Source organism: Perca flavescens, chromosome 13 (assembly GCF_004354835.1).
Source record: "Perca flavescens isolate YP-PL-M2 chromosome 13, PFLA_1.0, whole genome shotgun sequence".
Taxonomy (NCBI): Eukaryota; Metazoa; Chordata; class Actinopteri; order Perciformes; family Percidae; genus Perca; species Perca flavescens.
The window spans coordinates 28,628,702-28,651,128 of record NC_041343.1 but is presented as its reverse complement, the minus strand read 5'-3'; the positions used below and the strand labels follow the sequence as shown (position 1 = coordinate 28,651,128).

General features: G+C 42.2%; 1 protein-coding gene across 5 annotated transcripts in view; it reads left to right on the top strand.

The window, feature by feature from the left end:
* The first annotated feature begins 3,602 nt into the window (after positions 1-3,602).
* The window catches only part of nsd1b (nuclear receptor binding SET domain protein 1b), a 37,243-nt gene continuing 18,418 nt past the window's right edge, over positions 3,603-22,427 (top strand). The window contains exons 1-7 of one of the 5 annotated variants that reach the window (XM_028594787.1): positions 3,619-3,682; positions 3,795-3,877; positions 5,896-6,803; positions 12,347-12,485; positions 15,335-15,507; positions 15,680-20,123; positions 21,664-21,776. In XM_028594787.1, coding sequence (XP_028450588.1) covers positions 5,913-6,803; positions 12,347-12,485; positions 15,335-15,507; positions 15,680-20,123; positions 21,664-21,776 — 5,760 coding nt within the window. In that variant the 5' untranslated portion in view covers positions 3,619-3,682; positions 3,795-3,877; positions 5,896-5,912. The other 4 variants (XM_028594784.1, XM_028594786.1, XM_028594785.1 and 1 more) reach the window with 4 other exon arrangements.

The window sequence follows — 22,427 nt, the reverse complement described above, 5'->3', positions numbered from 1 at the left end:
TCATGTTGGTTTATCCTCTTTAACAAGAAATGCAGTCTTTATAGGTTTAAACCAAGGGTAACAACTTAGACCAGTCATGCAGAGCTATTCTATGCTTGAACAATCAACCTAAAAAGCAACACCTGGGCACCAAGAAACATCTGTCAGTCACATGTTCCAATACTTTTGCTCACATGAAAAATGGGTGGGTTCAAACAAGCGGTGATAGGTCCTGAGTTGTTTAACAAATACCAGGAAATAAAAGCTGACATTCTGAACTCTTGTCTCATACTCATCTTTTGATCTTTAACCCAAATGTGAACAACAAAAACAAAGGAATTTGCCTTGCCGTTCCAATCCTTTTGGAGGGGACTGTACATTATTAGCAGTGGTGGAATGTAACTAAGTATATTTACTCAAGTACTGTTCTAAAGTACAATTTTGAGGTACTCCTTTAGTATTTCCATTTTATGCTACTTTATACTTCTACTCCACTACATCTCAGAGGGGAAATCTGTATTAATACAAAATATAATCAACCAATAAATGATTTATTATTACAGATTAAACTAGCAGTAAATTTAAAATGAGCTCCACCTTTACCAGCATTAAAGTAATGATAATGCATCAATAATTATAATATAATAATATAATATATTATTGTTCATAATGAGTACTTTTACTTTTCGTACCTTAGGTATGTTTTGATGTTAATGCTTTTGTCCTTTTAATGAATGCAGGACTTTTTAGTAGTCAGGGTATTTTTACACTGTAGGGCTACTTGTACTTAAGTAAATTATGTGAGTACTTCTTCCACCACTTGCGTAATGCATTACATTAGATCAGGGGTGTCAAACTCAATTTCGCTAAGGGCCACGCTGGAAAAAGAGAATCACATCAAGGGCCAGACATGTATAGTTTATTGACATGCTTTTATTTAATTGAAAAAGTCAAATATCTTTGACTGTATTATTGCATGTATCATATAGTCTTCTCACTTACAGTTTTGTCCACATAAAGCCATGAAAAAGTAAGCAAAAAAGTTCCAAAGCCATCCTAGAATTTAGCAAATTAAGCATAACAGTGATTACATTTTTTAAGTAGGCTACCACACAGCTGACTCACAACAAGCTCTTTCACAGCCTGAATATGCAAACTCTCTGCTTCCGGGGGAATTTCTGAAGCAAATTTGCCAAATTCTGCTTTGAGCGTCACATAATTGCAAGTTGAAAAACCGTTTGCCATGCTTTTGGTTTGGCGCACAACTAGGCGGGCCAAAATAGATTTTTTGTGAACCTAAATTGATATGCGGGCCGGATCAGAATTTGCGAGGGGCCAGAATTTGCGAGGGGCCAGATTTTGCCCGCGGGCCTTGAGTTTGACACGTGCATTAGATGATGTTTCCGGCAGTGTTTCAGCCCTGAAGCAGTATAATGCCCTACCTGTGTATGTTTACATAAAACAGGCTCAAGCCTGTTAAACCAAAGTAGGTCTAGAACCATGGCCTCATATTACCAGGAAATAAACCACGGCTCGGTTCAGCCGTGTGCCATGACATGTCATAGATGTGTCTAGAGCTGCACAATTAATTGCAATTTTATCAAAATCGCAATATGAACTAGCGCAATATCAAAATCGCAATATGAACTAGCGCAATATCCAAATCGCAGGGGGGCGTAATATTTGTTAAAGGTAAAATATGTGTCAAACCATTCTAAAATCAAGTATTGTGGTGCTGCAGAGACGTCCCGGCCTACAAACTGTATCCTACAGACTAAAGAACAAATCTGTGTTTGGTAGAGATCCTCGCAAAAAAAATTTCAATGAAAATGAGAATAACGATACAAAAATGATAATTCCCTCCAATATCGTGAATCAAATCGCAATATCAGCCAAAATAATCACAATTCGATATTTTCCCAATGTCGTGCAGCCCTAGATGTGTCCTGATTGGTCAGTAATGTCTGTGGCTTTACTAACCTAATAAACCTAATTTAATAACCTCATCATTTCGTAATATTTTGCATTTATGAGTACTTTTACTTTTGGTACTTTAAATAGCCTACATGTTGATGCTGATACTTGTGCTTTTACTTGAGTTTTTACTTGAAACAATATGTTTATTGTATAGCCTATATTGAATACCCTTTACCTGCCTTTTAGTAAGAGATATTGTAAATGAGAAAAAAAAGAAGTGATTTAATGTGACGGTTTTGCTTTTATTATTTTTTTTTTTTTTAATTATTTTTAATTATTATTTTTACAAAACGCACAAGCACTTTGGTCATGTCATGTACTGTTTTTTTTTCTTCTTTTACGTGTCATTACGTGTTTTATGTTTTGTTTTTTGTGTTGTATGTTATGTTGTGGTCTACAAAGTTTTAAGGATGCCTGCCTCTTAGACTGTAAAACTAGTTTACCTATGGGTACCAATAAAGTAACCTAACCTAACCTGACACAGTGGTATTGTATTATTTTATATAAGTAAAATATCTTAGTCTTCCACCAATGTTTTTTGTATTTATGTTTGCATCTCATATGACAGATTTGATACCACTATGATGTTACTATTGAGACTTAAATGCGTATTAATTACTCATTAACAAGCTTGTGGTTCTCTTTGGTATCATATCTCTAAGGGGACTTACAGATATGCAATAAGAATTTGTTTTTTGAGGTTCAGACTCATAGAGATGCTTCGTCAAACCAAAATCCGGTTTGATGCATCAGCGGAAAGTCCGGGAAGGTGGAACCCCGGCTGACACGGTTGCTCTAAATGACAACGAAACCACGTTAATGGTAATAATGACGGCGGTTCTCCGGGAGTAGCGCGCTGCTGCCGGTCCGCGGCGCTGCGCTGCTCTGCGAGCTCAATGAACCCGCAGCAGGCCCTGTCCTGTCCTGTCGGTCTGTCTGCCTGCCTGTCTCGCTCTTTTTCTCGCCAAAACCTCGTCTGATAAATCGAGGCTTGAAAAACTAAAAACGCATCCTAAGTCATCCGCGTTCTCAGCTCAGTGTCCAAAAAGCACTGATATTGATATTGATATGAGAGCTGATATTCAGCGAGAGGTTGCAGGAGGAAACGTCAAATATCCACACCAAGAGCCGTGCAGAGAGTCGTCTGTTCTGCTGTGGGCTCAGCAGTGACCCAGCAGAGGAGGGGGATTTGCTGTTTGTCGATCATAACCGCCGTTTTCCATATCGCCTCCGGGTGACAAGTGTGTGTGGGGAGGGGGTATTTTTACACCTGGGGGGTGGAAAAAACAACCTCTACCCGCCCTCCCTGTTCTCACTGACATATCGTCTCCAAAATCTCACCAATAAAAACAACCAGACCAAAAGCAGAAATCTCGCAGCTCAGCCTCAGTCTCACTGGCCGAGAAGCTGCAGTTGTTTTCCAGCTTTCACCCCTTCGTTTCTGGAATAAATAAACCGTGTTTCCCACCAGTAACCAAAAAGCCAGCACAGTCGACGCTAAATGTGTCAAGAAATGTTTTTTTTTGCTGTTAGACGTGCTTTTGCCACAGACATACACACACACACACACACACATACACCAGAGGATAACTGTGCTTCAGTCGCCCCTTGTCGTGGCACAAACGCTCATAAGACAGTGACTTTGGGAGGCATAACGTGTATAGAAAATGTTCCTGTCGTGGCATGGCTGATTCAGTACTCAACAGCCTCCATTGCACAGAAAGAGGTACGCTTTGAGGCTCAGTTTTTCCGTGGCTGGGTGAACTTTATATCGGGCATATATTAACACTTTGTGGCCTGCATTTTTTTTTTTTTTTTTTTTTTTTTCCTCCTCTAAGGCTGGAGGACTCCATTTTGAAGGGACCGGGTGTGCAGCCAGAGACTACACAGCAACTCGTCTCAGAAAAAAGGAAACCCATCTGTGTGTGTTTTTTTTTTTCCCGGGTAGCCTGCTGAACCATTTCACTGCTTCTCAGATGTGTTAGTGGTGGACATTTTTGAATGACTTCTATTTCTTTATTTTCGACTCTCTGGGCGCATGTGTGTGCTGCCCAAGTGCGTGTCGTGGGGTGGGTGGGGAGGGGGGTGGGGGGTGCCGCGAAGAAGATGCCAGTTTGTTGCCACAAGTTTGGGCATGTGACATGTCATTGGTGACGGCAGCCTGGTTTAGGTTAATAATCGATGCTTGTAATTAATGGGAGGGGCGGGGCGGGTTATTGGAGGTGTCGTGTGGTCGCCCCGTGTGTTTCTTTGGTGGCTTGTCAGATCAGATTTTTGAGTTATTTTTTTTTTCTTTCTTGGAAGAGAGATTTTACGGCCCCCTTCTGCGCTCCACGCTGTGGACCGGCTGGGGAGGGAGGCAGCGGTGACGACTGGCAGTGAGTGCGCACAGCAGAGAGAGAGCTAGACTGACTTTCAAGGGGCAGGCAGAGTCTGCAGGCAGGAAATAGCCATTCAACAGAGCAGGGATCTATCCATACACGGCGAATTATAAAGTTGTAGTTATCACAAAGCAGAGAGAGGGGGGGAGTGCCGTTGGAGGAGCCTGAATCTCTGTTCCAGGGGCCGCTGGACCAGGTTTTAGCGCATGTAGAGAGGAGGAGGGAGAAGGAGGAGGAGGAGGGAGGTGGAGGGGGCAGTGAGTGAGTACGTTTCACAGGATCCAGGCCTAGTAGTATTGCCGCTGGGACTCTCCTCATCCGCTTTCAAAAAATTGGAAATTGGCACATTTAAACGCCAAAATGAGCGGGTTGAGGGTCACGTTAGTGGTGGCCGACACCGGAATGGTAAGATTCTCGCGACAGATCCCGTGTCATTTGGTGTTTTATCCGTGATTTTGCTGTTTGATGCACACATAGCCTGCATCTGTCGGGGGAGGGTGTGTGTGTGTGTGTGTGTGGGGGGGGGAGTAGCCTGTGTGTGTGTGTCTTTGCGTGTGTGTGTCAGTGTGTGTTGGTGAACTTGTTTTGTGTCGTCTCGTGTTATGTGGCGTTTAGTGTTTCTGTTTCGTGCAAAGCATGGAAGCCACTGTAAGCCACGAGCGACACACACACACACACACACACACAAACACATGCAGTTGCACACACCTATGCACACGCGCGTCATGCACACACACACACGCGCGCGCGCGCGCACGAACGGGTCCATTTTCTTTCCAGTTTGTGGTTGCATTGCCGGCGTTTTTCACGTCGGCTTGATATCTGACGTGCTGTAATTTATTGCCTTAATTGTGTGTGACTACTGTATGCACGAGCGTGAGTTTACAGGCTGCTGACCTTATCAGTTTCATCATATCGCGTTCATTTACATCAAAGGCTTTACAGCTGGCGTTGCGGTGTTTTGCGCAGAAGCTCTCCCAAAAAAATGTCACATTAGGTCGATCTGCTCGTCGTCCGTGAGTCTGTTTACGTTTTATTTTTGACATCGTGTGAAGGCAGATTGTGTTGTTTATCACGGATTTGGTGTCTGAGCTGTGTCACTTTAAAAAAAAAAGATGTCACCACAAGCTGCCTGGGATAACTTTAGATAAGCTGCAGCGATGTTATGACAGATTGTAGATACATGGATGAAGTGTAAAATCAAAACAAATGTATGTAAAATGAATGCAAAGATGTATCTCTTAGTTGTCCACAATTAAATTAATTGCCAACTATTTCAATCGTTCGAGTCGTGTTTTTATGATGAAAAAGTGAGTTGTGGACCAAACAAGACGTTTGAGGACGTCATCTGGGGGCTTTTTGGGAAACACTGATCCACATTTTTTTAATTTTCTGACATTTCATAGACCAAACGACTAATCGATGAATCGACAAAATAATCAACAGATTAATTGACAGTTAAAATAATCGTTAGTTGCGGCCTTAAAAGTCATCCCAACTTTAATGTTTATGAATTTTTGGTAAGCTCCACTCTGATCATTATCTGTTCATGTTTTAGGGAGGAACCATGTCAGCATGAGCGGGCCTTACCCAGGCCCTGGCAGAGAAACTCATCAGTCCAGCTGCCCTTTGACCTCCAGCCGAGACCTCTCCGCCCACTCCTGCCCCTCCAGACACCATGACCGCAGGGTCGGGCTAACCATGTCTGCCGCCGCCTCCTCCCTCAAGCATGCCTCCGTCTATGGGTTTACACAAAGGGACCACTCCTCCTCCTCCTCTTCTTCTTCTTCCTCCTACAGTCCTCTCAGGAGGCTACAACATCTCACCACCATGGTGAGCCAGCCTGACATGGTTCTGCCGGTGAGGGAGCCAGAGAGGAGCTGGGAGTGGGGGGTGAATAAAAAGGAGAGGGGGAAGGAGAGGGAGAGGGACTCCTGGGCTGATTGCAATAGCAGTGATTATTCTGGCACCGGGAACACAAGCAGGGAGGAGAGCTTTGGTGGCTCTTCTGCTGGACAGAAACAACCTGTGGTCCAAACTAGAAGTCGAGACGTGCCAGCAGCCAATCGCAGCGATCCTATGGTCTCCGAGAAAAAGACAGAAGGTTGTTTCTCAGGCCCGCCCAGCCCGGCCTTCTCTCTCGATAGCAACAGCCCCTTCGCTAACGGCTTCCTCCACTTTGAATCCTCTTTGTTTGAGGATGACGACAACGATGCAGAGCGCGACACCGTGTCACCTCTGGGAGGAGGCTCGCAGGACAAACCGGAGAGGGCGGGGAATGATCGTCAGTCCACTCCTGGACACTTGAATTCGGACTGCAAAGTTGCTACCCTGTCGTCCGCTAAGGTGGTCACCCGGTCCCAGTCTTCGGGTCAGCGCAGGAGATACTGGGACGGCTCCGATGACGAGTGGGAGAGCGACACCGAGCTGTTCCTGTTTGGAGATAGTCCCTCAAGGCATTCAATGGCAAGTTTTATCCTTATTACCCAAAGTAAATAAAAGAACGGCTTTCAGGGTCCCCCCCAACTTTTTCACACGCAAACCCTGAGCATGACATAGCCTACTGACAGTGTTTCCTTTAGGATTTTTTTTTTAGCAGTGGGGGCAGGTCTGTCCGAACAACAACTGAACACGTCCAATAACTAAATAGTCTAAATAGTTCTACTTGTTGTTAAATTGCAATGTGAGCGGCAGCCAACAGGTGTGTGTGTGTGTGGGGGGGGGGGGTACATTGTGTCGGCAGAATAATTTAAAAGGCATCCGCGACTACATTTTTTTTGTACAGCCCTATTTCTGATACTGTGGTGGCAGAAATTTTGCTGTGGTGGGCCGCCACTACAAAATCAACATAGAGTAAACACTGCTACTGAACAACTGCAGTGCCTTTCACCTGTTTTAACAGAATATCAGTCATTGTGAATAATGGTTGGGCACAGGCGAGACACGGCTCCACAACTATAGCTCTGTCATTGATAAATATGGGTGTCTAATTTTTTTACAAGGAACTAAAAGAAAACATTCAGCTTCTCCAGAGGTTTTCAGACTGTGAGGGGAGCTGAATGGGGGCTCATGGAGGTAATTTAGGTACTTATAAAAACCCTGCAAAACTTACACTCCTTCGCTGAGTCATAACTTCGTCAAATCTGAAGACACAGACATGATACACACAAGTTTAGATCCAGTGTGACTTACACATTCTGAGGATATCAGTATCTCTGATGTACATCACAAATAAATGTCCTTACATTTGCATTTTACATTACACAGGTTTTCTTCAGTCTCAAAGTAATGTAAGTAAGAGTGATTGAGTGAGTTGTCTGTGCATCCATGGGTATACTGCAAACAGGAGCTGCTAATAGCTAATTCTGCATAGCTTTAATAAAATGTTAACTAATATAGCCGAAAAGAAGGGGGCTTAAGTTGTAGATGTCTTAGAAGTCAGACAAAGAATTATAATTTTGAGTGACGAAATCCAATAATTAGTTTTTGTGTTGCATGCCTTTTATATACTGTATTTTTTGACCGCAATGAGGCATCATGAATGTCCCATCAACATGGTTTGTGTATTGCTGGAACACAGACACTTTCTTCTATCTATTCATATACAGATATTTACTGTGTGTTGATAACCTGTGGACATACAGACAAAAACATATTTTAAGCAATTCAATCAATCAATTCTGTGCAGAGTGTCAGACTTTGAAAACACCGGACCTACTTTATTATGGGGATGACATGCAAGTAGACATGCAGACACAAGCACACACGACCCATAACTTGTATTCATTTTCACAGGTTCTGCTTCTGTTTCCACTGTTCTCTGCCCACCTCGGGAACACTTATTCAAGGAAACTTTTGGCACAGCCAACAAAAGCCTTCATGTGTCCACATGTGGCAACAGCAACCGCAAGGACACAATTAGCAGATTTTGATTACATTCAAAAGCGCTGATGGCAAGGTCACAAAAACACCTATTTAGTTTAACAAAATAACAGTTTTTAGTGTCCTATAGTTTAAATAATCTTACACCCCTCCCTGACCAACGCAACTACCTGGAAAAACCTGTGTTAAGAGGTAGTTAGGAATGATGCTACCCTGAATCTGTAATTAGCCTCCAATCACACTCTGCTCGAGGCCTCTATTTACAGAAAACAACAGGTTGTGGTTTTATAGTTAGATCCTGGAGATTGTCGGCAATGTGAGGTTACCAGGCAACCAGTGGAGACCCCAGTTTTTGTATGGATTAAACAAACATAATCTAATGTGTTAATTAGTAAGCTTTATAAGTGTTGCTAGGTGGATTGTTTTGACTGTGTGGACAGAGCCAGGCTAGCAGTTTCCCACTGTTTCCAGTGTTTACCCCAGTGTATTGCAAGCCTAGTGGCCCACCGGGCCTAAATTGCCCCCCACTAGGCCTAAGCCACTAGGAATTATTTTTTAACATATTTTAAGACGTTTTTAAAACGGTTGGAAACTTAGACATAGTCATATTTTCAAATCAGTCAGCTTTTAGCTCTGACTTAATGTAGGGCCCTATGGAATCTCTTATTCTCAATTTCGCGATTCCATCCATGATCCTGGAATCACTGAAACTATTGGGCTCTACATTAATGCTGCTTGGTAGTGTTGCATTTCCCCCAACTCATTTCCTGGTTCTCCTTCTCCATGAAAAACATGAAATCAAGGAGAGGGTTAACTTTTCCTGCTACAGATTTCCCACCGTGGTCAGAAAGAACAGGGGAGACACTTTTTGTTTCTCTCACTATTACGACTCTAGAGTCGGTACTCGCTCCGAAGCTAATCACCGTCAATGTCTCACTTCTCCCTGTTTCACCACACACTCAACGCACACAAGTATACACATCAGGCCACTTGCGTAGGCTACGGCTACTCTTGTTTCAAAAGAAGCTGGAGGCAGCAAAAAAAAAAAAACACTGCTGGCTAAACTATTTAAAAATGCCAGGTTTGTTCAGGACACCCCCCCGTCTGTCCCTAGTAATGCAGATTATCTCTGACCAATCAGTAGTCTGCAGGTTTTCACATCACTTTTTGGTATCGCCTCAGCTGGCTTGGAACCTCGACTGAGGTGGTACTAAAAAAAGTACCTGTTAGCAGATACCAGGTACTTTTTTTTCCTTAATGGTAAACCAAAAAAGGCGAGTCGAGCAGGTACTATGTAATGGAAAAGCGCCATATGACTGGCCCGAACCGGGACACTTGCCACCAGGCTAAACAACTTTTCTGGGGGAAACCCTGGTTTTCCGTCTTTATGCTAAGCTAAGCTAACCAGCTGCTGGCTGTAGCTTCATATTTAGCATACAGACGTTTCTGTCTGGTCATGAAACTCAGCCACAAAGTTAAGTTAGTATATTTCCCAAAATGTTGAAACATCTCCTTAAGAAATGTGTCCGTTCTGGAACTAGGTTACATATTTCAGTACCACCATATTAGTTAGCAGTTAGCTGTGTACAATTATAACATTCTTATGCAGGTTGCTTTTTAACAATCTATTCTGGCTTTGTGACATACAATGGTCAAAAATATAAAGATACAATTTTTATTGAGCTCCAGAAAGAAAAAATGCATAAAGACCAGCCAGTTTGTTGCCAGTTCAAGCTGTCACGTTCAGTTCAGTAAAAAGCTAGGCTAGATTATAAAGTTAATGGCTAAACAGCCTACTATTTACTACAAATATTCAGTGTTAAAGATTAATTTGTACATGTACTAAACGCCTCTACAGGCTAGCTGTTTCCCCCTGCTTCCTGTTTTAATACCAAGCTAAGCTAATCATCTTGTGGTCGTAGCTTTAGAAAGATTCAAGATTAATATTGACTTTCTAATCACACTCTCGAAAAAATTAATAAGCATATTTTCCGAAATGTTGAACTATTCCTTTAAAATGCTCCAGCCAAGGTTACATCATAGCAGCAGCCAGTATCGGCCCTCTGGCCATTCCTGCTTCATGCTGGTCATTACTCAGGCCTGCTCATGTACCCCGCTAGTCCTCTCAACCTGCTGCTGTGAGCAATTACTACCATTAACACAAAGGATCCAGTAGCCACTAGTGCAACCAGGTTGTGAAATTCTTCTACTGTGATTTGTGTTATGGTTTGAAACCTGTTGTGGAACAAGAGAGGACTAAAATTAGACCTCAGAAAAAAGCCTGTAGAGAACGTTGTTGGTCAGAAGCTAAAACCTTTGATCCATTATGCAGTGTTATGTATAAATTTTTTTTTTATAATTAAGTTTTATTTGATTAGGACAATGCACATTAATCAACATTTCTGTAAATGCGCCAGTGTTAGCCAGTCAGCTAATTTTCAACTGTAGTCCTAGTATAAAATTTATAAGATTATATTCAGATTTCTTAATATACATTTCCCACACCAAAAGACCCAGAATCTTAACGATAAAGCAAACCAAGACAGGAAAACAAAACCTACAACACACATTTACCCCACACATCAAACAAACAAGCTGCACCTCAGTATCTTCATATCTGATTCACTGATAATTCTTTGAATCCCGTTAATCTCTATCGAGTACCCACATCTTTTATCCTTCACCAACTGAAGAAGGTTTGCACACCCCAAATGTTATGAAATATCAGATCTGGAACTACGTAATCATTTTAAGCAACCAACAGTTCATATTTTGCATGTCTTTGCCTGTTCTTCGTCTACCTCTTTTATGTTTTTCTGTACTGTTCAGTCCAGTGAAAACATATTGATGAAAAGAAAGAAAAGATTGGAGCATCAATGATAATCTTTGACCTTTGGGAACCGTATACGGTGAAGAGAATTTAAACACAAAAGTTGTAGCTAAATAGTTTTCATGTCACTGCCTTTATCTTTGATGTTTTAACGCTGGATTCAGACTACACAATATTTCTGTCTGTTATAATGGTCACTGTGTCAGATGATGTACTGTATAGACTCATACATTCTTGTTGTGACTCGGTCAAGAGACACGACAGACTACATGTTGGTCCCTGAACAATCAAAGCTTTCCATCATTCACGACACATGTAATTTCATGATAAAGGAGGCGCTATAGCAACCGACTTACAGGAACAAGAATGTAAACAAACCAGATGAGGTAATACTCTCATTCACATGCGTCATAGTGCATCATTTGCATCACAGCCTGCTGCTCCCGTTGCAAAAGGAGAGGCAGAGAGACCCCATCCTGTTGGCGAAGAGCCGGGAACTGTGATTACTGTTCGCATTATGCACAGGAATTAATTACAATATAATATATCTCTTTTTGTCTTAAGTCGATAAGTTTCTCAAAAGTTGCTTTTTTTTTTTTTTTTTTTTTTGAAATAAAGTTGCTAAGAGGGTCTGAAAAGTCGCTAAATCTAGCAAAGAAGTTGCCAAGTTGGTAATACTGGTAATGAGGCGTCCCAGATGGTTGTCGTGCACTATGACACACTACTCAGGATAAAACGTCTGCCGGGTTGGGATATAATAGGGCTGGTATCGTGGAGTCTGAACCTAGCATAAGGTATGCATCTCACAGTTGGTTCACATTTCCTGCCACAACAGTTAAGGGAAAAACCCAGAGAAGCTGAGACACATCATGCAAGGTCAGAAAAATCTTACAGGTAAACAAATCCCCAGCAGTCTCCTATTTTGGCCTTGGAGCTTTAAAAATAGACATGATCTTCTTACTGGTTAGCATTGTTGAAGTAGTTACTTATTTGGTTGATTTTCATAAATGTAATATATATGATTTTTTTTTTAATACACAGTCTTGGAAGATCGGCAGGTGTTTGACATAGGCTGACATGTATGATCATCAGTGGTGAAATGTCACATTATGGGTTACGCAACATGTCTGTTAATGTCTTTCAAAGTAGAGTAAATGTACATCAGTGGGTCACGATGTTGAAATGACAAGAGCGGCCAACACGCATGTAGTTCTGATACAGAACATTTGGTGAGAACACAAAACTAATTTTGATTTGTCTGATTTTTCTTTCTTCATTGTCATGTTGTCGACAGCAGAGCAGCCTCAAGAAGAAGTCTGTGCCGCCTGTAAAGTTTTTAGAGGGTGAAGTTATTTGGGCAAAGTTCAACCGAAGACCGTGGTGGCCCTGTGAGGTGACTGTTGACCCTGCACAGGGAATCTATCACAGAGTAAAAGGTGGGCCTGAGACATTGTTGACTTTATGTGATTACCTACATTGTATATGGGTTGTTTTAAATTGTGTGATATGCTCTATGGATTGTTTGGTAGCCAGTTAATTGACAACCCCAGCTTGAACAGTGATTAGCAATATCTGCACGTTATCTCTAGGTTAACTAAATTGGCCACAGTACTTGAGTGCACTCTACCTCAAAGCGTTGTGTGTCCACCAAAGCGTTTTTCCTTGGCCAGTTGACCAATTACAGGGAAGGAGAGGCAGGACAAATACCAAAACAGATCAACCGTCACATTGCCCAACATTGGAGTGCTGAACAACAATGCAGAAGAAATTAATACTGCCGGCCACATAGACCGGTGGGTCCGTCCTCTCTCCCTAGCAAGTACTCTTCCTTGTGCCAACATTTTTACTTCGGCAGATATTCCGTATCAAAGAAACTAGACCCAACCTAAGTGTTTCAGCAAAAAAATATATGCTGCGCCTCCAAAGCACTCTCAAGCACTCCCAGCTGGCCGTTTTCAGAAGACCGCCTGCTGTTTACAGCTAGGGAAAAAAAACCTTTGGTAGACACGCCTTATGAGCAAAGCCTTATAGCCACCAGCTATTGTCTGACCAATCAGAATTTGGTTGACCAAGAGCATTTTGACCAACCAACCGGAAGGTGCAGCCCCAACCTATTCATCAAAAAGCTGATAAGATTGTATGGGATAATAATTTAGGACATAATAAAGGATGCATGTGGAAAACACATGCAGAAATGTGTAGTTATGAATGAATATTTTTTTATTATTGTGTCATGCATACAATAAAATATGCCTAGCACATACGGGCTTACAAGACCCCATTACCTAGGACAAAGGACCAGATGCCAAAGTAACCACATACCTTAAACAAATAAACCTTCTTGTCTTTTTTGCCAAACCTTAGAAACAAAAGTCGCCAACTTATAAATATTAAATTTAAACAACCACTACAGTTGGTCAAGTTTTTGGACAGACATTTCATGTAAGATCTGTGTTCTTAACTCATCATAATATGGACAATACAAAAGAAAATACAAAATTTAGTTATAATATATGAATTATTTATAATATAATGTACAGTACAGGCCAAAAGTTTGGACACACCTTCTCATTCAATGTGTTTCTTTATTTTCATGACTATTTACATTGTAGATTCTCACTGAAGGCATCAAAACTATGAATGAACACATATGGAATTATGTACTTAACAAAAAATTGTGAAATAAATGAAAACATGTCTTATATTTTAGATTCCTCAAAGTAGCTTTTTTTGATAACTCTGCAAACCCTTGGTGTTCTCTCAGAGCTTTATGAGGTAGTCACCTGAAATGGTTTTCACTTCACGGGTGTGCCTTGTCAGGGTTAATTAGTGGAATTTTTTCCCTTATTAATAAAAAAAAGCAAAGGGTGGCTACTTTGAAGAATCTAAAATATAAGACATGTTTTCAGTAATTTCACACTTTTTTGTTAAGTACATAATTCCATATTCAATTCAATTCAATTTCATATGTTTTCATTCATAGTTTTGATACCTTCAGTGAGAATCTACAATGTAAATAGTCATGAAAATAAAAAGGAAACGCATTGAATGAGAAGGTGTGTCCAAACTTTTGGCCTGTACTGTATGTAGTTATAATATGAACTGTTCTATTTACTACAGTTGGCATGTCAAATGCCATATACGGTCAGGTTACCAAGTGAAGAGAACCATGAAAACCATTTTTTTTTTTTTAAATATCATAAAATTAGATTGTAATTTAAGCCCAGCTCAGGCCAAAGATTCGCGACAAGACAAGTTGGAACTTGCCACTACTTACAACGCACCGGTCTGCAGCGTTCTCAAACCTGCCAGTTCACACCAATGAGACGAGACGGTGTATCCTCTCCATAGCAACTACTCTTACTCTCTTACTTCTGTTGTAACTTCTGACTTCCAGGCCTTTTTGTAGCTGGATGTATCGTTTGTTGCGCCTAAATATGAATGTGGATAACGTTTGTGATAGCGAGATGCTTGCTACAGTTACATTTCTAGTGATGAATCGGCGAAAACACGTTTTATTTTTCAGATTCGTGGCTTTGTCCTAGGCGCTCCCTCTCTTCAGTCATTCTCTAGCTCGCACAACCGTCTTGACTGACTTCTCTATTGGCTGCTGAAACTGGTGACGTCCCTTACGTTCTAAAACCAGCCTCTGGAGACTGGACCAGCTGAGTCACAGGCACCACCATCAGCTGGTTTGAATCGAGCTGAGACGGGCCGGTTCAGACTGCTGGAACATTTCTCTGCGACGTTCTAAAACTGTTTCGTGTCTTCGAGAATCTTTGGTTTGAACTGGGCTTTAGAATAAAATTCTCACATTTTCTCACATTGCCATCTAAAACCAGATTATACTTTCAACCAATGCATCTTATCCTTCCCTTTTGAAAGTGGTTATTTCAAGCACTTGCATCTACTGACATGTACACTGACCACATTATGCTTTCATGCTATAAATATTTAGACTTTTTTTCAGTTTAAGTCTAGTCACAAACTCAGAGGTATGCCACAAACTGCTGAAATTGTGGGTTTAAGTTTATTTTCACTGTCTAGTTAATCATGTAGACATTTAATACATCAATATTTTGGCCATGTAACAATATGTCATGCTCAAAATTCTGACACTAGTATGCACATTTGATTGTGGTTATGTAAAACTGTAAAGAGTTTAGCGTTCTAGCATTTTAAAGCTCCCTTTGCTTAGTTGATGCACTTGTGTACTTCCTGTGCACGATGATGTAGTTTAATATGCGTCTCATGAGATTGAGGCTGATGTTTGTTATTGTCTTAGAACCCAGTGACCGGCCCTGTCGGCTCTACCATGTCAGGACCTTTGGGGAGCCTGTTGAGCTAACCTGGGTGGAGGAAAAAGCAACTCACAGTTTCCACGGAGGCTTTGAATTTGAACAGCTCACCCTACTGCGCCGGAGGGGGAAGCAAAGGGAGCAGAACTACAAATACACTGTAATTACTATTTTATGAATGATGAGTCTCTACTTGCATGCCTTAAAAAAAAGTTGGTCTAAAGCATCATCATTGGTGGATGATCATCGTGTTAGACAAAAGAAAGTTTTTTCTGTAAGCCGGTATGTTATGTGTGCAACGATTGAGCAGTGTGCCTTTTATCTTTCTGCAGATTGCCAAGCGTTTTCAGGACTCTTGGAAAATGAGTGTGGCGGAAGCTGAATTTGTTCTCCAAGAGCGATCCAAAATGGCTTCCTCCATTACTTCGTTGATAGATGATGCCTTCCATGACACTCCCACACCGGAACAAGAGAACAAGGCACGTCCCATCTTTCCTCTCTCTACTTCACCCACCCTTCCTGAGACTTTGCACATGACCAATGGATCCATTTTATCCCCAGTTACAACTCCAGCAAAGCCAAGCACTTTAAGGAAATATTCTGGCAAGAAGAAACCAAGTAAATCAAAGGACATAAGTACTAAGCACTCTAAAAAGACGTTGCGTAATAGCCCTGACCAATCAGATAGAGACAATGGAGAGTGCCCATATTCTGACCTTGACTCAATCCCCAAGATTTTGTGTCCTAATGCACTTGAACGTCAGTCTAAGCTAGTTCCAACACAGCCATCTGTTACAGTTGTCAAAGAGGTAAAGAAGCAGCCAGAGATTCAGAGTGGTCTTTGGTTCAGTAAATCAGGCAAAGACAGACGACCTAAAACAACTAGCCCAATGCCAGACCGCACTCTCTTTAGTAAGGTCCCCTGTAAGAAAAAAAACTCATCTGTTGTAAGTAAAAAGTCACTGGTTCCTAGTGCCTCCTCTTCCAGTGGTGCATCCAGTGACCAGTCAGGATTGTCAGATAAGCATAAGACTCTGGTACCTGCTGAAACAAATATTTCACCTGAACAGTCAGTACATTTGAAGTGTAAAAACACTGCAGTTGCTAATAGGCCTTTTGGTACAACTGGCAGTCCCTCTGAACAGTCAGGATTGCCAGATAAGCGTAAGACTCTGGTACCTGCTGAAACAAATCTTCCACCTCAACAGTCAGGACATTTAAAGTGTAAAAACACTGCGGTTGCTAATCGGCCTTTTGGTACACCTGCCAGTCCCCCTGAGCAGTCAGAATTGTCGGACAAGCATAAGCCTCTGCTACCTGCTGAAACAAATATTCCACTTAACAAATCAAGACATTTGAAGCGTAAAAACCCCCCGGGTGCTAAAAGGCCTTTTGTTACAACTGGCAGTCCCACTGACCAGTCAGGATTGTCAGAGAAGCATATGACTCTGGAACCTGCTGAAACAAATCTTTCACCTGAACATTCAGGACATTTGAAGCATAAAAACACCCCGGTTGCTAATAGGCCTTTTGGTATAACTGACAGTCGCACTGACCAGTCAGAATTGTCGGATAAGGATAAGACTCTGGCACCTGCTGAAACAAATATTTCACCTGAACAATCAAGATATTTTAAGCGTAAAAACACCCCGGTTGCTAAAAGACCTTTTGGTACAACTGGCAGTTGCACTGACCAGTCAGGGTTGCCAGATAAGCAAAAGACTCTGGCACCTGCAGAAACAAATAGTCCACCTGAACAGTCAGGACATTTGAAGCATAAAAACACCCCGGTTGCTAATAGGCCTTTTGGTAAAACTGGCAGTGCCCCTGACCAGTCAGGATTGTCGGACAAGGATAAGACTCTGGTACCTGCTGAAACAAATATTCCACTTAAACAATCGAGACATTTGAAGCGTAAATTAACCCCGGTTGCTAAAAGGCCTTTTGGTACAACTGACAGTCGCACTGACCAGTCAGGATTACCAGATAAGCAAAAGACTCTGGCACCTGCTGAAACAAATATTCCACCTGAACAGTCAGGACATTTGAAGCATAAAAACACCCCGGTTGCTAAAAGGCCTTTTGGTACAACTGACAGTCGCACTGACCAGTCAGGATTACCAGATAAGCAAAAGACTCTGGTACCTGCTGAAACAAATAGTCCACCTGAACAGTCAGGACATTTGAAGCATAAAAACACCCCGGTTGCTAAAAGGCCTTTTGGTACAACTGACAGTCGCACTGACCAGTCAGGATTGTCTGACAAGGATAAGACTCTGGTACCTGCTGAAACAAATATTCCACTTAAACAATCGAGACATTTGAAGCGTAAAAACACCCCGGTTGCTAAAAGGCCTTTTGGTACAACTGACAGTCGCACTGACCAGTCAGGATTACCACATAAGCAAAAGACTTTGGCACCTGCTGAAACAAATATTTCACCTGAACAGTCAGGACATTTGAAGCATAAAAACACCCCGGTTGCTAAAAGGCCTTTTGGTACAACTGACAGTCGCACTGACCAGTCAGGATTGCCAGACAAACGGCAGTCGCTTGTGTCTGTTGAGACTGGTTTGCTCTTTGACAAGTGTAAATTTTCAAAGAGCAGAAAGACATTCAGTAATACAGTTGACACTGTGTCTGAATCATTGTCTGACCAATTAAGTAGCTCAGATGGTAAAAAGGCCTTGGAGCCCAGTCAAGTCAGTTTCAATGACTTATCCAGATTGAGTGTAAAGAGAGTCAGTCAAACTCAACATTCAGACACGATGGAAAATAAAAAAGTCCATGTAATTGACAGGATTTCTGACCAAGCAGAAGAAAAAGAAAGCATCAAGACTCCTGCGTCCACTTTGAATGTTGACACTACTGACCCATTAGCAAGGCTAGAAAAGCAAACAATTATTGTCTCTAAGTGTAGGGTGCCCTTTGTCAAATTAATACGCAAGGACATCAAAGGTAAGAAGTTCCTAAATTCCAGTGTAACCATTTGTCCCAATGAACAACCTAGATGTACAAAGAATGAAAAAACACCAGATACTAATGTGAGTAAAAAGTCCTCTAAACAATCAGATTGGGTAGGTGACAAGGCAAGTGTCTCCATAGATCAGGCAGTAAGTTCAGAATCCATAAAGGTCTCAGTTAAGAAGTTGAAAGCAAGTGGTGGGAGTGGTATACTTCGTCTCTCGTCAGAATCATCACACGGTAAAACTATCATTGCCTCAGATGTGGCAAGTGTGTCTGATGAGTTAGGTAGCCCAGAAACGGAAAGGGTACCAGGTTTAAATGTAAGCCCAAGTAATGTGACTTACTCATCCTCTAACCAATCAGAACAGTCTAAAGTTAAGAAGCCCCCTGCATCCAATGTAACAAGCATGTCATCTGACCGGTTAGGCAGCTCAGAGAAAAAAAAATCATCTGCCACTAGTACAGCTTTTAATACAACTCCTCTACCTTCTCACCGGCATGGGGATTTAGTATGTAGGGAAGCTCATGTGCCTGAAGGCCTGTCTTCTGCGAAATCCAAGAAAGTTGTCCACAAATCAAAGCAAGAACCAGATGAAGTAAAAAAAGTCCATGAACCACCTGTCCACCTCCCAGCCAGCAGTCGCCTGATGACCAGAGCCCTGAAGGCCATGCAGGAGGCGGAGCAGAAAAAGCGTGAAAAAGCCAGAAAGGAGTCTGAGCAGAAAGAACTCTTGAATCCATACAGAAAAGCTGAGGACCTTGTATGCACCTCTGCACACAAGTCCAAACTGGACTTTTGCACTAAAATAGAATCTGTGAAATCATATTATAATAACAATGATAAGTGTGATCAGGACACTATTTCTAGCTGTAGCAGCACCCCTTTGACGTTTACTGATTTAGTTGACTTTGAAGTTGATGTCAAGAGCGAAGATGAAGACCTCTCAATCTCCTCAACTCCACCAATGGACTTCATACCCCTTACTTCTAAGATAAAGGCAAAGAAGGAAGATCATTCCTCTGACGTACACTCCTCGTCCTCACCTTCATCACCATTTTCTTTTATGAATGCCTTTAAAAACGTGGATGAGGTATCGTTCCAGTCCCTGACAAATGAGGGAGATGGTAAACCCATCTCTTTCAAACCAGATACAAACTACAAGTTCAGCACTTTTCTCATGATGCTGAAGGACTTGCATGACACTAGAGAGCGAGAGGGGACCCCCTTAGAACTGGAAATTGGGCCACCAAGTGCACATGTTAAGGAGGAACCCTTGGTGATGCCTGGGGAGGCTACACCTGCAGTCCAAGATCCACAAATTGAACATGTAAATTCAAATTCCATTCCAGACAAAACTGAAATCAAACACAATGAGGAGAGCACAAGTCAGACCTCCAAGAGGCTCTATAACAGAAGGGGCAGCTCCACTGGGGTAAAAAAGAAAGCCAACCGCCAAGTGCCTTGTCGTCCTGCCAGGTCTGGACCTGGTATTCCAGGACTGGAGTCCTTGCCAGCAATGGACTTAACATCAGGAGCGGATTGCTCATCAAGAGTCCAGTCCCTGTTAGGCATACAGACCAGCAGCTGGAAGAGGCAGGCTGGAGGTGGTGAAGGAGTAGCTGGGGAGGAGAAACTGGGGGAAAGGTGGAGCAAAGTAAATGAGAATCTACAGAACATGGTGCCTTTGGAGCAGAGGGGATGCAACACTACGCTGTGTCTGGAACAGCCGAATGGCCTTGTTGCAGACTGCACTGAGACTAACACAAGCTTGATGCACAACGCTGGAGAAGGCGACAAAGCTCCAAAAGGTAAGGACAGTCTAGTTTACTGTCTGCCAAACGTAGTACACGTTGTGTATGCACAATCTGACCCAAATCCCAGGTGCATTCTGTTGCTCTAAAAACAACTAGAAGTTGTAGTTATTGTAGTTTGGCCTACTGATATGGCAAGCAATTTGCGTCAAAAAAGGCAATCTTTCTCAGAGTCATAACTCAGTCAAGTCTTAACACCGAAATGATGCACATATCTTTAGATATAGTGAGACATGCACTTTCCGAGGATATTATTATCTCAGATGTCCATTGGACAATTAATGTCCATCAATCCACTTAGAAATCATAGAAAGCATTTATTCACCAACAAATAATCTAAACTGTACACAGTTCAGGGCTCTCACGTGACAACAAGATGCGTTTTCAACTCAGACATCCTGCCACTAGCTCGCCCTGCTAGCTGCCATCCGAGAGTCAGCCAGGCTTCTGCAATAATAATCGCGCAGCAGTTCATTGTGTATTTGTAGCTCATCTATTGTGTGTGACATTGATCTGGGATTGGTGGTAGGAGTCTTGGCAGTGGCGATCTGTTTGGTAGTTTCCTTAGCTGGGCTAGCAGGCCCGACCGGCCTCCTTGTTTCAGCTTCCTCCTCACTACAGCTACAGCTAGCCTTCTGTAATGCTATTACTGTACATGGCACAGACACAATTTGGCCCGTTTCCATGTAGTTACATAGTCACTGATATGGTCATAAACACTACAGTGCTCAATTACCTATTTTTGAGGGGGAAATAAACTAAAATCTTTCACCGCAAAGGCATGACCTCTTTTCTGGAGGACATCCACCAGACCAGCGGGCGCTCGTTGGATTGTTGTTGGCCGCGGCCAGGGAGGAAGCTGAAGCAAGGAGGCCGGTCGGGCCTGCTAGCCCGGCTATGGAAACTACCAAACAGATCGCCACTGCCTAGACTCCTACTCACCAATGCCAGATCGATGTCACACAATAGATGAAATATACAAATACACACGGAACTGCTGCGTGATCATTATCACAGAAGCCTGGCTGAACACACTCTTGGACGTCAGCTAGTAGCTGGCAAGGGCGAGCTAGCGGCAGGATGTCTGAGTTGAAAACGCATCTTGTTGTCACGTAAGAACCCTGTTCATGTTGCACAGACATTTTAATTGCATTTTGTGTCTGTTAAGAGGCACAAAGGCACTCTCTAGAATATGCCCCCAAAACTGCCGTTGTAGCTCGCTGGGAGCTATGGGCATTAGCTGCAGCAACTCCAGTTTGCTAAGACCGATTCTGTTTTTTTTCGACTGTACTCACATATTTATAGCGATCAAGTTTAATGTAAAAACTGCAGGTATCCATTGCAACAGTTCTTTGTATGGTCCCAGACAATTAAACTAACCAAGGGGTTAAGCAAAAACAAATATTTTTGCCTGTGTTAAGTAGCCATGGTATTAGCGTGATAAGATAGGATGCATTAAAGTCTTCTTGTTTATATTACTCCATGTTACACACTATAAACAACAGGGATTATAAGGGATCTTATATATCTTTTTCAGCACAAAAGCGAATAAGAAAACCAAGCAAGAGGCTGATTGAATGGACTGAAGAGTATGATCAGATTTTCTCCACCAGGAAGAAAATCAAAAAGCCTCTCCAGTCGATCGGAAAGGTAAAACTTACACAAAGTAAGATCTGTTGTAACTTTATAATTGGGTGTAACGGTACACAAAAAAATCACGGTTCGTTACGTACCTCGGTTTTGAAGTCACTGTTTGGTTCATTTTCGGTACAGTAAGGTACAGACAAGTAAAGTAAAGAAGCAACACAGGTGCTTGTTGAACATGGCTTACCATATTCCAATCAGCGGTGATGGTTAGTCAGTGTTAAGTAGCTTCGCTGCTATAAAAACACCAATGGCATTTGTTATTGCTTTGGCCCGATCTGAATTACCAGCAAACGTCTGTTTAAATGCAGAGTTGAGCTGCGTTTGCACTACGCTCGTTTGTTTCCTTGTAGCAGCGATATTCACGTTCATGTGGTGCCGTTTTTAGTGAGTTAACAAGTTTGACGTGTTGTCAGAAACATACCCGATCACTAATGCGCAATGTCGGCACACTACTTTTGTCATATCCACTTGTTTTTGTCCGTTGTATTTTACCGGGAAACCGGAGTTTTCCCAAATAGGAGACTTTAACGATAACGCAGGGTGTTCAAGCTCTGGCTTCTCTACATTGGCCATGACACTAGCTAACAAGAGGCTTGGCTGGTATAAGCATACTGTGTGTAAGTGCTCAAAGTGCAGGGCAGAGACTAAACTTTT